Genomic DNA, 15,838 nt, shown 5'->3' with positions numbered 1-15,838 from the left:
ATATAACGTTTAGCCTCTTTAGCATATAGACCACAGGGCTATCATTTTTCTTTTTGTCTGATCTTCTCATTTCTATTCTCTTTGTGACCAAATACCATCTTGGAATATCAAAAATGTGTTTGAGGGTCACATATAATCACTTTTACCCACGGTTGGGTTTGAATATGCCAGCAGCTGAGGGTCCAGAGAACCAAGTCATTTACTCCAAAGTCTCTCTTTGCCTCCAGTGCTTGGTCCTGGAAAGGTGAGTTCTGAAACCCTCTGTTCCCAGAAGTCTTCATGCATAGAGTAGAATAAAAATACCTGGTCCCTCCTGAGGGGAATGAGATCATAGGCGCTGAAGTGCTTTGAGATACTCAAAGAAAAGAAACATGACACAGCCTTTTATTATTTCAGATCGTGAGACCAGGTCAGAAGGTTCGTTACGCTCATCGTGATACTACTGCTTTGAATACCACATAGACCATGTCACTACATTTCCCATTCATTTTCCCCAACCTTGTGGGAAAAACTTTCCAGGAGTACAGCATCAATGAAGAACACAGCATCACGAAACACAAACGCTGTCACAGATGACAGTCACGTTACCATGCTGAATTGTCCAGAGAAGCTAATCAGTTACTTCTCAGGGCTGATGTAAAATGAGATGAAAGAGAATTCAGAATAAAATTCCGTCCCTTGGAGCATATTCCATTGGCTTTCTCTGCTCCTGCTTCCGCTGGTATCTGGCCTTCTGGTAGAAAATGGTGATGGTTACAGTGACTATATTTAGAAGAATGACGAGCAGTATGAGCCAGAATGAGTATCCGTAACTGTGGGTCGTTCCTTTACTGGCGGTTGCCGGGTAAAGCATGTGGAACAACTCTTCAGAGAGTTGGTTGGACTGCGTATTCGCCACAAACAGTATCATGGTCACAAAGACGAAGGATGCTGAAAAGAAGATGGAGTTTCATGCATGGCATGGTGATACAGTTTTTAATATCACTTATCTTTATAGAACACATATATATGGGAATGTATTGCATATCTACACGGGAGTTTACACTCTTTTAAGCACTAGGGAGAAGGTACAAAATTGTAAGACACAAACTAGATGTCTAGGCATAGAATACTAAAGATTGTGCAGGGCTGTGTAGGACCAACAGCGAACGTGCTGACTCAAACGCTTTCAGAAGTAGTTGTGCAACTGGTCTACCAAACAGCGTGCTTCCTGGATGGTGAATGCAGTAGTGTGCTGAGTGAATGAGTGAATAGGACAGTTCAGAGAGAAGGTGTATAAGGAGATCTGGGAAGAGCTGAGGAAGGACAGGGCATCACAGATGGAAGAAGCTGCCTCAACAAAGACCCTGGGTGGGCAGTGGGCCTGGAGCACCTGGGACTGTGAGATACAAGCTCAGCTGCTGGGGAGAGGTCCCAGGGTCCTAAGAACTGGGTAACGAGACTGAGCTGCCCTGAGAGCCACAAATGCCATCCTGGGAGCTTGAATCTTATGGCATATGATGCCACTGGCAAGAGTGTCTAATCAGGAGGGATCTCCTTACAAAACTCATTAGAGAAGAGAACGTATTGTATATGTTTCTGTCTTCCCTTTTTTATTCTTCACAATATCCTCCACTAGAAAACATTCTTTTTTGTTTGTTTTGAGATGGAGTCTCACTCTCCCCTGGGCTCTGAAGTGCAGTGGCACGATCTCAGCTTACTAAGCTTCCACCTCCCAGGCTCCATTGATCCTACCACCTCAGTCTCCTGACTAGCTGAGACTACAGGTACATGCCACCATGCTTGGCTAATTTTTTGTGGAGACCGGCTTTTTCTATGTTGCCCAGGCTAGTCTCGAACTCCTGGACTCAAGTGATCCACCTGCCTCGGCCTCCAAAAGTGCTGAGTGTGAGCCACTGTGCCCGGCCCTGAAGAACATTCTTCAGTATAGACTTGGGAGAGCCACTTTTGTCTAGTTAAAAGAACGTAGTTCGGGAGTCAGAGAGAACAGGATTAGAAATCCCAGCTAGGTGAACTTGGATAAGTCATGTAGCCTTTCTGAGCCTCATTCCTCGTCTTCCAAAGGGAATGAGATACAGACAAAAAAAAAAATGTAGATTAGGGCTTTTGTGGTTGCCTAGTGCTGGAAGTGGGCTGGGAGGGGGTGATAGCTAAAGGGCATGGGGTTTCTTTCCAAGATGATCAAAATATTCTAAAATTGGCAGTGGTAAGGCTTGCACATGTCTGAGAACATACAAAACACCATGGAATTGTATACTTTAATGGGTGAATTATATGGTGTGTGACTCATGTGTCAATAAAGCTGTTAAAAGAAAGGTTTTGGAGGATAAGGATGCCTATGTTCCAAGACCTGTGATGAGGCCGGTGAGCAGGCTCACCCAGTGAGGTCTGATATGCACAGGGGGCCGCCAGGGGATCCTGGCCTCAGAAGCCCTTTGAGACTCTGTCTGCCGCCACGTACTCGGAACTCAGTGGACATCAAATGTATCCTGCTATAACCCACACCCAGGGAAACCTTCCAAACGGTCCTTCAAAAGGCTTTAATTAGAGGGGTTTTGTATGAGGAGAATGTTTTAAACACTCCTTGATGACAGACCTTCATCCTCAACGTAATGGTTTTATTTCTTAATAATTTGTCCGTACAAAAGCCCTGGCCCTCTGAAGCTCTCCAGGTGCCTCACAGCCTTAATTATCTTTCATTTTCCTCTTGTGAAGTTTCTTATAAAAGCTTAATCATAAAGGGGCAGGATGTATATAGGCTAAATGCTTTTTTCCAGAGAGGGCTGCCTAGAACTTTGATTTGAATGGGGAGGGGCCGACACATAGACACAAAATGCAAACCTGAGTCCCCTTTAGTGACGAGATGCCCAGAGCCTCTACCTGCCAGGCTTCTCCAGCCTCTGGGACAGAAGGATTTACAGGGGCTGGAGGAAGCCCCGGGGTAGATGAGGAGCTTTGGAAGGCTCACGGACCCTGGCTTCTGTCCTGGCCTGTGACCATCAGGCCCTGTGACCTGCTGATCACTTTCCACTCTCTGGGTTCCTCAGAGGAGACACAAATGTATTTGGAACAGGTGGTCTGCAAAGTTCTCTCTGGCCCCAAGCTTCCCTCAGTCGACAATTTTATCCCCTTTGGCCAGGATGCAGCCTCATCAGGTCAGTGTGGTGCAGAAGGTAGGCTGAGGTCAGAGGTCACGGGAACCTAGGAAGTGAGGCTGCTGTTTGTCTCCTCAAAGCAGAACCTGCTTCTTTCTGTCAGAAACAAGCCAGGAAACCCACTTCCTTCCCTACCCAACATCTGCTGGCCAAGCAGAGGTTGTTTAAAACCAGCCCCTAGGAGTTTGGAGCACTTCCTTCTGGCCCCAGGACTCCCAGAAGTCAGTCTGATCATGCTCTCCCATGGCCATGACCCAAGGCAAGAATTAAGACATCTCTGTATACAAGCCCTTCTGCAGGCTGAGCCTCGGGGACACTGAGAGTTTCAGTAAGTTCTCCAACCCGCAAAGCTCCTGTGAAGAAAATCAGGAATCTCCAAAGGGCTACTTTGGGCAAAAGTCAGGCCTATCAAAGCGTTAGGGTCAAGGGGCCTCAAGGGACATTTAGAGGAAGCTAAGCTGTGCTGAGGCCTTCTCCCAGGCGGGCATCAGAATGCAATCTGCTCTTGACACATCAACCTCTCAGGTTGTTTTCTGCCCACCTCACGGCCTCCCTCTGTGTGTTAGAACTTGCTCCTGAGCCAGGAAAGGAAGGTGGCAGGAATTCCCTCTCCATCCAACAATTCTTTGTGGATAGGAGTAGGCAGGGCTACGGGGAGGCTGTCAGGTCCCTATTTTTCATGTTTTCCTTCACAAACACGCATGAGGCCTCTGCTATATGCAAAGCCAGCCCATACTCCACTGCAGAGGAGCAGAGATGTGGAGCCACAGCCTAGTGGAAAAGGTGGCGGACTTTGAACCCTGCGGGCTGTAGACACAGCAATGCTGGGCCCCTGTTGTTCGGCTGGCGCCACACCTGGCCCTCCCTCTGGTCCTGGCGCCTGTTTTCCCTCCAGGAACGCAGTCTTCCTTCCCCACTCACCCCTGCGGCTAGGGAAGGGCCGACTCCAGCCCCAGCTCCCGGATGGGCAGGTAGCCTTGGCCAATCAGTGTGGGCTTGGGGAATTCAACCCTGCCAGCCACAGAGATTGGTCAAGGGATGGGAGAAGGGCAATGCCAGTGCAAAGTAGCCCAGGACTTTCTCTGAATTTGGAGGAAATAAGAAGGTTTTTCTCCTGGGGCTGCCACCATAAGCAGTGAGCCCAGAGTGGCCAGCAGCCATCTTATCTTCGAGAGGATTGATCCGGCCAATTAATGAATGATGGAGTCAACGCTGAGGATTCCAATAGATGGAACAATGGCAGGAAACAGTCCTCACGAAACAGGCCGAGACCCTGACTCTAGCTATGTCTGAAGCCGCTGCTTCTCGTACCTTCTTAGTTACATGAGCAAAAGTAAAAATAATCTATATCTTTACCCTGGCCACAAGTACCAATTGGTTTACCATGGTTTGATTGACTGGGGTGAACCATCATCATACAAGTAGCTTGGGCAAGGGACTCTGGCATTCAGGTGAGTATATCTGATTTTGTAACAAAGTCCCTTAACCTCTGACACTCAGCTCTGCTATAAGAATGGGAAGCAGTGATATTCATTCCACAGGACTTTTGTGCCTCGTTCATAGTGGCAGCCCATTAAATTGGGGGATTTATTTGTTTTTACCCCCAAGTAATAAAAGCACAGAAAGAAAGAGCCAGTCATATATGAATGTGGTTAAACCAGCCTGACCCCAAATCCTCGGAGCTGAGGTGTGAGTGTGTAATGTGGCCCTGGTCCACCTGTAGTCCTGGCTTAATGCTTTTCCATTTTAAAAAGCGTCCCTCACCTTCCTACCTGTGCTGTCCCGGGGCCAGTTTGTACATCTCAACTCCACGTCAGTGATCTCACACTGGGAGTTTGAAAATGGCCATGTCGCTGTGTTTACACCATTCCAATCACCAGGGCTTTTTTCTCTTTTTGTTTTTCCCCACTGGAGAGCCAGTTGTTCATATTCCTCAGCACACCTCTACTCCATGGCACGGAGACGCTGGCCTCCTCCAGCCACCTGCGCCTGCCTCGTGGTAAGGATGACACTCAATGGAGGGACAGGATGATGCTGCCCCTCAGCCCCTCCTCCGAGGCTTCCTGACATGTCTGATATCCAGAGTCTCCTTCCTGTGCTTCAAAATTTCAGGCCTGTGTTAAAATGCATCTCCTGGAGCTTACATGAAGCCATCTCAGAAATCATTTCCTTAGGACAGGCTTCACTCCCAAGGTCCAGATTCAATGGTGGAGAGAGGGAAAGAACAGGAGAAACCTGACTGCCTGGTGGGAGCAGAAGGCCCTGCAGGCAGCTGGGCAGGGCAAAGAGGTACTTCCCCAGCCCCGCTCTGGGCAGATGGGTGGCTGCAGAGCCCTGGAAAAACCCAGTGAAAGCTAGAAGACTGTGAGTCAAAGCTGGGACCTGCTTCCCATCTGGGGTCCGTCCTCCCAGCACCACACCCATGAAACAAACAAAATAACCAAGCAACACCGCCCAGCAACACCCCAGGCTCACAGGTAGCCCACAAGAAAGGTTATTGCCCCCAGATTCTCTTATGTACCATTATCTGTGGCTCTGTGGCACGACCATGCAGAGATGTCATATGTGGAGACCAAGTGGACTCTTGTCATGTGGAGGAGGAAAGAGAAGGAACTGTGTGCCAGTGTGTTTGTATGTGTGTATGCGTGTGTGTGTGTGTGCATGTGTGTGTGTGCATGTGTATGTGTGTGCACATGTGTGTGCTTCTATATGCCACACAGAGCCTAGTTTGGAGTTAAGCACATGGCAGGAGCCCGGTCAATATTTTGTTGACTTTTGTGCATTTTGACTTCTTATGTTTGAGTCTCAAAAGCAAAGGCTGGCTTGTTATAAGCCTCCTCAACAGTGCATTTAAGACAGAATTCTATTTCCAGAGATGCTTCGTAAACACTTTGGATTGACAAAATAAACCCCAGCCCTCAGCTCATGGGAGGTGCTCATAGTTTCCTTGGCGTAAACGTGACTGTGTATGTTCATGCATGTGTGAGAGGCAGAGACATGGGGACAAGCGGGATGCAGTTCTCTGCAGAGCACCGAGTCTCGCAGGGCCACTCACCGCTGAGCCCGTTCCAGGTGTACACCCCCGTCGGCCCCAGGAACGTCTGGTAAGGGTTGCTGATGCTGTTGTAGAAGGTAAACCCAGAGCTCAGCAGCGACGTGATCAAACTCAGAACCAGGAACAGGATAGTGACCAAATGCAGAGTTTTTTGGGAAGAATTATTCAGTATCTCTAAAACTAAAACAATGTTTTGTGAGTGCATAGTACATAATGCAAATACCAGCTCTGGCCTGGCATTCCTCCCCACCCTACCCTCTTAGTGACTTGAGTTAGCCATTGTTGGATGTCAGTTAGAGACACCAGGAGCCTCCAAGTCACGCAAGAACAAGACCCGCATTCCCCACTGGAGGCTGGTTGTTGAATCAGTGGTTGCATGGGTATAACCGTGACACTACAGATAACTGGATATTTATCCTGATTTTGAAGTCCCCTAGGAAAGAGTTTACCTTCCTGGATACTGGCAGCAGGGCTGGACAGCCTTCCCATTACTGAGCTCGGGCTCCATCCTTGCCAAGGTGCTTTTCACAGTTTCATCAGTGCCCCTGTTGCTCTGAGCACTAACTCGGCTTCCACTTGGAGGTACTCACAGGGTAGGTCACCCTGAAAACCTGTGCACTGTGAGAATCCCACAAGCCCTGTGGCGTCTGGGGTAATTCCATGAGTCAGGGGTGGCATCAGCAGAGAAAAGCCTAAGAAAGGTGACCAGGAAAATGGAAGCCAAGGCTAACATAAGAAAATGACTTCTTTTGGTGCAAATCGAGTTGTGGGTCCTACTTCAGACTCCACTTCCCTGGGGCCAGAGAGGACCAGATGCCCAGAGGGCTCCAGCGCTGGAGACGGCTGGGAACTCGCCCATGAGTGAGCCTTGACTCTGCTTTCCAAGGAGAACTCTTCTGAATCCTAACAGCATTGGATGAAATTTGCATATTTCTTACATGCAGAGGAGCTCCAGGCATGGAAGGACACTCTTATAAAATGAAGCAAAGGTGCCCTGGCTGTCAGTCATGGGTTCCTGGTTTTGCCTTTCTCGGGCTTCTGACCGCCACCAGCCATCTCCTCCACCTGCTCTTTTGTGGAGGACGCAAGGCCCAGGCACCACAGGGCTGCACTTACATGTAAGCCCAGCCCGGCCACGGGCTGTCAGGGTGTGTGAGGCCCTGTGGAGGAGGCCAGCACATTAAATAGTGTTTACAGGGATGTTCCATGAAAGTCACCAGGACATGGGAGAAAGTGATTAGGGAGAAAGAGTTCCGAGTCACAGTGAGGCCACAGCAACATCACTGGGAACAGGTGGGTAAAAACAAGTGAAAGGCTCTTTCTTTCCGTTCTGGTTTCTCTGATCTCCAGGGAGAGAGCCTTGGAGACCTCATGTCTTTATCTGGAGCAGCTTTAAAGAACAGAAAGTGAAAAGGCCAGGTAGGATCTCTGGTTTCTTGACCTAGGGGTGGTATTCCCTCAGTGTATGCCCACGGGTAGAAGGTCAAGGAATTCCTAATGGAACCAGAGTGTTTCAAAGAATTCAGAGAACAGGCATGGGAGGCAGGAGACCCCAGGGTGCTGTGGGCACCCATGGGAGGGGTCACCAAGTCCCCTCCCCTTTCCCTCCCTACAGCACCGTAATGATTTAAAAATTCCTCGTTATGCTGAGCCCAAATCTGCATCTCCACAACTTAAACCCAGGGGTCCTAATTCTCCTTTGGGAATCAAACAAAATTCACTTGCTCCTTTCCTGCCTGGCAGCCTTTCCAAATATTTGAGGAGGGATATAAATCCCAACATGATTAACAGCCCACGTTTCTGGAGTATTCTCTGCTGGGTGTGACTGCAAAGTCCCTGCCAGCCTGGCCCCCTACACATATTTTATTCTAACTCTATTTCTCTTTCTCTCTTTTTCTTCTGTTTTTGGAGACAGGGTCTTGCTCTGTCACCCAGACTGGAGTGCAGTGGCAAGATCATCGCTCACTGCAGTCTTGATCTCCCGAGTTCAAGCAAAGAATCCTCCTGCCTCAGCCTCCAGAGTAGCTGGAACTACAGGATCTGCCACCACGACCACGCTCAGCTAATTTTTTTAATTTTAATTTTTTTTTTTGAGTTGGAGTTTCACTCTTGTTGCCCAAGGCTGGAGTGCAATGGTGCAATCTCGGCTCACCCCAACCTCCACCTCCCAGGTTCAAGCAATTGTCCTTCCTCAGCCTTCCAAGTAGCTGGGATTACAGGCATGCACCACCACGCCCGGCTAATTTTGTATTTTTAGTAGAGATGGGGTTTATCCATGTTGGTCAGGCTGGTCTCGAACTCCCAACCTCAGGTAATCTGCCCACCTTGGCCTACCAAAGTGCTGGGATTACAGGTGTGAGCCCCCATGCCCGGCCTTTTAAAAAATTTTCTGTAGGGACAGGATCTCACTGTTACCCAGGCTGGTCTCCAATTCCTGAGCTCAAGTGATCCTCCCTCCTTGGCCTTCCACAGTGCTGCGATTACAGGCCACCACACATGGCCAGATAGATACGGGGCTCCCAATGAGACCCAACACTCCCCTTGGACAGGAGGACATCATCACTCCATTTTTGAACCTCTTAATTCTATTTGTTCACTATTGTTTTCTTTTTTGGCTTTTTAATCAGCAGTGTTCCATGAGGAAGAAAAGTTTCCTCCTGTTGAACAGAGAGTGGGCATGAAGGAGATGTGGCCAGCAGCTTGCAATCGGGTGCCTGAGACACAGCCTCAGGCGCTGCTGGCAAAAGGGTCCTGTAGTAAAGACCCTTATCCAGAGAGAGCGGGCATCCCGAGTGGTGCGGGTCTTGGGGTGGGGCCTCCTAGACCAGGAGTGGGAGAAGCCCCAGAAGCAGTAATGACAGGTACCCAAGGGCTCTGGCTGCAAGGGAGAGTGAGAAAGTGCAGGAAAGCAAAGGGGAGGAGAGAGAAAAGGGCAGGAGGAAGGCAATGTGGATATGCCTCACAGCGGTCGGCATGGCCGCATGTCCCTTGAAAACCCATGGGATAAGGGAGCAGACCAGGAGAAGACTGGGCAAGCCTCAGCTCAGTGGCCTAAAGATGATGACTTCACCACCCTGCTCCTCAAGTGGAACTGGGGACTGTGGGTACAGCCTACTTGTGCTCAATGGTGACTGGACTATTTTGCAATTTCTGCTAATAACCTATAGAGCGTGGTGAAATTCTCAGCATAGTCTTGGGCTATGCATCCCAGGGAAGGGCTCTAGCAGGGCATGGGTCACGCCAGCCACTGTCTATAGCCTGGGTGGGGATGGGTGGGGCCTGCTGGGCCTGCCTTCTGCGTGAGTGGGATGTGGCCACCTGGGCTGGGACCTTTTCCATCCCCGACCTCAGGTGAAATTTCTTGCCTCTGCCTATTGCTCACTGTGGAGGTGCAGCCTTTGGGGGATTAATATCACTAGAATTTAGCACACAGTTGTTTTGAAAGTAATAGAGGGTGACACCGGAAGAGAGAAGGAAAAAAAACTACAGCACATAGGACACACCTGTTCAGGGGGTCAAGTCAGAGGCTGCAGGTGAATCACTGCTGAGTCACCATAAGAGGGAATCGCTTCCCATTCTGCACTTGCCAGCTCCTCCTGGACGCTAAAAGGGAAACTCCAGGATCTATCCCAAAGTTTGCTGGGGACTAAATGAACTCACTCCTTAGCAAAAAAGGAGCTGTGTCCAAGGCCTCTGAAGTGGCTTGCAGTATTTTTCTGCTTTACACACTTAGTAAAAGCTGTTTTTGGGTATTCACTGGTAAATGGTTCACATTCCTTTTTTTTGTTTGTTTGTTTGTTTTTTTCAGAGTAAATTAGAAAGTGACTATTGAATTTAGTTTTGTTTGTGACTTTTGGTAAGATCTAATGATGTGATTTTTCAAAAGGGAGTCATTTGGGGCCTGTTGACTCATATTTTCTGCGTATTAAGGTAACAATTCATCTTGATTCTAACTGCTGCATTTTAAAATTATTTTCCGGCTTTCTGAATTTCCTGCCACACAGGTCTGATAGCTGTATCTCCACTCCAGCTCCTGGCTCAGAACTTAGACAATACAAGATGAAAATTCAGGGAAAGTTATCAAGAATGAAATAACAATAAACTTCCACAGCATCTGACAGCTGCTCTCTGCCTGCAAAATTAGCAAACACATTCCGTTCTTTTTCTTCCTTTTAGGGGGCAAGCGTGTGAATCAGGAAAGCCACCTCACAATTGGCGCTAATTGCCCCAGGAAAGAGCCAAGAACGACGTGGCCAAAGAGAAGAGCGCCTGGCCCGCAGATCCCGCAGCTGGGAGGCAGAAACGTGCTGCTGGGCAGTGGATAATGGGCGCCCATGAGAGCCATCCGGACATCCGGGCTCCCCACACAGGGAAATGTAACCCTTCAGGCCCCACTTGCCATCTGCCTTTTCAGTTCTAGTTTTCTGTAAGTCCTCGGACATCAAGGGAGAGCCCGTGGCTTTGTGAGTGGTTGGGTAGAAATTACCGTGACTCCCTCCGTAAGCACCTGGTCACCAGGGAGCCTGAACAGGGCAGCTCCCAGTGCCCGTGGGAGGAGCTCATTCTATCAACAGATCTCCAAGTGTGGCCTGACAGCTTTCCCAGGGAGCCCAGGCTGCTGCCCCAGCCTCTCAGAAAGTTGCCAGGGTTCCTTGGGGAGAAGTGGCCCGAGCCTGGGAGGGCACCCTGTTTGTCCTCTCTACTCTCCCCATCACAGTGTGATTATGATGGGGCAGATGATGAACCTGCTCTCCGGGAGAATCTCCTTATGTGGACAGGGTAGGAGTAGTAAGGTGGGGGCTCTTTATGAATTCTGGAGAAATAAACTTCATTTGTTCTTCTCTTTGCAATTCATTCGTTTCTGCAGCAGGTTTATTTTTCTAATTATTTTTAGCCTGGGCTAATGGTGCAATGTTGAGCTCCCTGAGAACACATGGAGGTTGGTGGAGAAAAGAGACCAGCGGGCGGGGGAGTGCCAGATGGGGAGAGACTCCCGCCAGCTGCAGTGGATCCTGACTCGGACGCAGCACTCAAAGGCCAGCTGGGAGCCGAGCTTTCCCTCAGTCTGCCTTGCTTCCTTTGCAAGGTTGTCCAGAGCTTTTGCCAATAAATTAATTTAATTTCAAGCAGGCTACATCCAAAGGACTTGAAAAACAATACCCAGTACAGCGATGCCTGTCAATCTAGTGCCTGGCCTTGGTGGAAGCTGGTTGTTGTCCACACTGAATTAGGATCACCTGGGAAGATTTTTAAAAAATGAACAGGTCAGGGCCTCACCCTGCGGAGATTGCTATTCATTTGGTCCAGGGTGGGGATGCCTCACCTGCATCCCAGGTGATTCTACCTTCCGCTGTAGGCAACGTGACTGCCCAAGGTCCCACAAGTCTGCAAACCAGACTGTTCTTGGAACCGAGAACAAAGAGTGCAGTGTCACATGAGGAGAAATATCTCTCATAATAAAGTCCATCCTGGGCTGGTGACACCCTGTCTCTACAAAACGTAAGAAAAGTGGTTGGGTATGGTGGTGCGTGCCTGTGATCCTAGCTACACCAGAAGCTGAGGCAGGAAGATCTCTTGAGCCCAGGAGGTAGAGGCTGCAGTGAGCTATGATCGCACCACTGCACTCCAGACTGGGCGACAAAGCAAGACACTGTCTCTAAAAAGAAAAGAAAAATCTTGCCGGGCGCAGTGGTTCATGCCTGTAATTCCAGCACTTTGGGAGGCCGAAGTGGGCGGATCACTTGAGGTCAGGAGTTTGAGACCAGCCTGGCCAACATGGTGAAACCCTGTCTCTACTAAAAATACAAAAATTAGCCGGGTGTGCTCGTGAATTCCTGTAATCCCAGCTACTAGGGAGGCTGAGGCACGAGAATTGCTTGAACTCAGGAGGTGAAAATTGCAGTGAGCCGAGATGGCGCCACTGCATTCCAGTCTGGGTGTGAAGCGGCCTGGGTGATGAAAAAACAAACAAAACAACAACAACAACAAAACTATCATAAAAACTCTTCCTGTCAAAATGATTCTGTAAAAAATACGTTCTGGTCAGTGCATAGGCTGAGTAATATTGAAATAACATTCACAGGAATTCCATGTCCTAAATGTGAATGACTCATTTTGCCATGATTGCCAGTGTGAGGAAACAGAGCACATTGTGCTTCCGGGACCCTGACCACATTTTCAAAACACAGAGTTAAAGGAATGACTTCTTTTTACATGGCACCCAAGATCCAGAACCGCGAAGGAGGTGGGTGTCCACCGTGTGAGCTTACACCTCCTAGCAGCTCATTTTTCAGGATTCTGTCCTCCGACAGGGCTTTGCAGACATGCATTTCCCCCAATCACCTTGCTTCCATGCAGAACTGCACACACCATGCTCCAGCAGTGAGCGCAGGGCACTCATTTTAACTGAGGAAGAGTCTTTCTCTCACACTGGGTGGTGAGCCCTCCAAGGCCAGGAACCACGTGCAATTCCTTTCAGTAGCCTGAGCCCCTTATGCATGCAGCAGCTGCTCAGGGAAGTTTTTTTGAACAGAAATTAGATCTCCAGAACTTTGGGAGTAGCAAAGACAGCCGTCATTGCTTCCTTCTGCTATTTCATTTCAAAATCTACAGTCAAAATTGGCTCAATATAATAAATACTATGCAGAAATACAGCAGAGCCTTGCAATAATTATTACTCTTGGGGGACTCTTGATGTGACCTCACCCTAGCCAAGAAGCTGATATGGTTAACTTCTCAACTGGAACAGTCAGTCCACCACTGCTGGGCAAGAAAGGGGCATTTATACAGATTTGATTGTGCTGCCAATGGTTGGTTTCTGATTTGAAGGAAGCCCCAGGTGGCCATGAGAAACCACAGGACAGCACGCATGTCTCAGTGTGCACACTGCAGGGCTGCTCCCAGGGGAAGCATCCCAGGATCGTTAGCAGCTGAACACTGCAAATTGAAGATTCCAGTAACATGACTTTCCCCTGTCTGAGAAAACTGCTTACAGGTGTTCAAGCCCAACGATTATTACAATCATTGGCAATGAAGACCCCCTAGGCTCTGAGAGGTCCTTAGGTGTCAACCAGAGTTGACAGTGCAGCCCCTTCATTAATTGGGTGGTGGTTCACCTTCTTCAGCACCAGGAGGTTGGGCAGTGACTTGGGGAAGGTCCGAATGTGGCTCCCCAGTAACAAAGACTGAAAGTAGAGATCCACCAAAGGGAAGGCAAATACTCTGCCTGGCTGTGCTCCCACCTGGGCTGCCACACCTACCTGGCCCTGGGCCCTTTCAGGGCTCTCCTTGACAAGTGCCTGCTGTGGTCTCCTGACATCACCATGCTCACGTCCCCTGACATCGCCATGCTCACCTGCATGCACACAGGGCTTTAGAGCCAGGTCCTGACCCATCCTGGCCTTCTCTGAGTCTCCGTGCATAGAGATAGTTGATGCTTTCTTTGAAGCCATTTATCTCAAATTGGAAATCAACTGGTTCCAAACAGACACCATATGGAAACCAAAAAGACTTGTAGGTTTTGTCTCTTACTTAAAATTTTTTAAATGTGTCTGAGGCTTCAGGGCAGTTTTTGGTTTTGAAAATGCTATTCACATAACGGAAAGCATGACTGAGTCTCTGAAAGTTGCTGTGAAGCCAATGTTCCCCATCCTTATGGGAAGCTGAGGTTGACACCAGAGGAGAGGTCCCTGAAAGGCCATGGCAATGCCAGGGGAGACGCTGCTTTTGCTGACATCTAAAGGACAAATGTGTAACTTGGAACATAACCAGGTTGCTTTGGATTTAAGAAAATAGTCCCATTAACAAAGTCATAAACACACTAGAGCTAGAACTTAGAGCCAGTGTCTAGGACTCAAACTTCTTCATGCATTACACAAGGACTAAACATTACATGTGTATAAGGTAGAAAATGATGCGTATTTATAAGTCAAAGGGTAATGACTGTGTGATACCCAATAATGCCTGTATAATGCTTGCATACAACATTGTTCAAAACAAAGTCCATTTAATGTGTTACATAATTTACGAATGTTTTTAAATTTAGAAAACGTGAAGGTAGGTATCGAACCTCAAAAGTCAAATAAGTAGCTAAATCAACTTACTATTCTCAATGAACTTTTAATTTTCCTTCCATTGAGAGGAGGGCATTATTATATAAGAAATCAGAAAAAAATGTTTAGGAATTCCTATCAAATATACAATTAATAAATTAATGGAAATTTAATATTTCCAACGATTAGATATTTTGGAGGTAAATTAAAATCAGTTAAAGAAATGAACTTGAGAAATAGAGATAATAAATTTTCCATTTTACTCTTTCCCGCATAGATGCCACTTGCGAAGTTCTAGACAGAAGCTGTGGCTCCAACTAAAAAGCCAGTCAATACAGTTAAAACATGTGTTCCTACTGGCTATTCAATGCCATATTGATGCCACATGTTTTCACTTATTTACTTGTCAGTCAACTTGGTAGGTATTATTTAAATACAGCCACTGCTAGAATGATATAGACTATTGTATTAATAGACACAAGCAGAACCGAGGAAGCTCAAATAATGACATGGCAAATTTCCAAAATTATGAGTTAGGCTTGTATCTTCAGCCTAACCCAAAACTTACAAAGAAATTATTTTTGAATGGTTATTTGGCCCAAATATAGAATGACATAAACCTTAATTCAATCTCACTATATCCATTCAAATTAGTTTATCATTTACCTGCAAACTTTTTCTTTGGTTCTGCAAGTCCGTGACTCAATTCTTGATTACTCTCCCCACGAAAAAGTCCGTAAGTGATGAAAATGCTCCCATTTGAAGCAGAGTCTCTAACAGCAATTGTACTGGCGATCCATGCTTGTGTCCCAAGAATAGAGCAAATTACAATGAAGGACCCAAGGCTGGTGAAAAAGCTTGATAAGAACATCAATGTCTTCTTTGTGGTAGGCATTTTCACAGGAAAATAAGTTCTCTAGGACAAAAAAATGAATATTTTCTTACAACACTTTTGGACCTTATCTTTTGAAGTCTAGTATTTAGAAATGGAATCTAACACTTTGTTGTCAAATATAAAATCTCACTCTTCCTGAGGAAGGGTTATGCTAATGGACATTGAACTCTGAACATGGCCATAAAATTAACAGTAGCTGAACTTTGGTCTGGAGTAAGAGGCTGCTATGGTTACAGCCAACCAACATGAACAAGGGGTGGGCATGGTCTTCCCAGGGACTTCCTCAATCACGCAATTAATTTATGATCCTTGGCCAAGTGTCATGGGAGCAAGTTTAGCCTACCATATCACGACAAGAGTAGAATTCCTAAATAATAGGGCGTGGAGGATCTGTATTCCCAAAGCATTGCTGAGTCTAGCAGACAACAACATGAAACCCCAACTCCTCCAAGAATTATTGGAAATATGTAAACATATACTTCACTATTGTGGACATTTATGTTGTTTCAATTTCACAATTATGTTTGAGAAAGAACACACAAATATCTTTAGGCATAAACCTTTGTTCATATCTCCACTTATTTCCTTGCTTAGACTTCTAGAAGTTTGACGAAGTCTGGATTTTTCTGAAGTTTTTGCTGTGCATTGCTCAGTTTCTTTACTCGTTAGTGATTTGACCCTT

General features: G+C 47.3%; 1 protein-coding gene across 1 annotated transcript in view; it reads right to left on the bottom strand.

The window, feature by feature from the left end:
- Nucleotides 1-368: 368 nt before the first annotated feature.
- The window catches only part of CLRN3 (clarin 3), a 28,872-nt gene continuing 13,402 nt past the window's right edge, over nucleotides 369-15,838 (bottom strand). The window contains exons 2-4 of the mRNA XM_003280958.4: nucleotides 14,928-15,177; nucleotides 6,211-6,390; nucleotides 369-930 (exon numbers count right to left, since the gene is read on the bottom strand). Of these exons, the coding sequence (XP_003281006.1) occupies nucleotides 659-930; nucleotides 6,211-6,390; nucleotides 14,928-15,156 (681 nt within the window). The 5' untranslated portion in view covers nucleotides 15,157-15,177 and the 3' untranslated portion in view covers nucleotides 369-658. The remainder of the gene's footprint in view (nucleotides 931-6,210; nucleotides 6,391-14,927; nucleotides 15,178-15,838) is intronic.

This window comes from Nomascus leucogenys, chromosome 3, assembly GCF_006542625.1.
Source record: "Nomascus leucogenys isolate Asia chromosome 3, Asia_NLE_v1, whole genome shotgun sequence".
NCBI classification, from domain to species: Eukaryota; Metazoa; Chordata; class Mammalia; order Primates; family Hylobatidae; genus Nomascus; species Nomascus leucogenys.
Note: the sequence above shows the minus strand (reverse complement) of the source record. Positions and strands in the feature narration are given on the sequence as shown.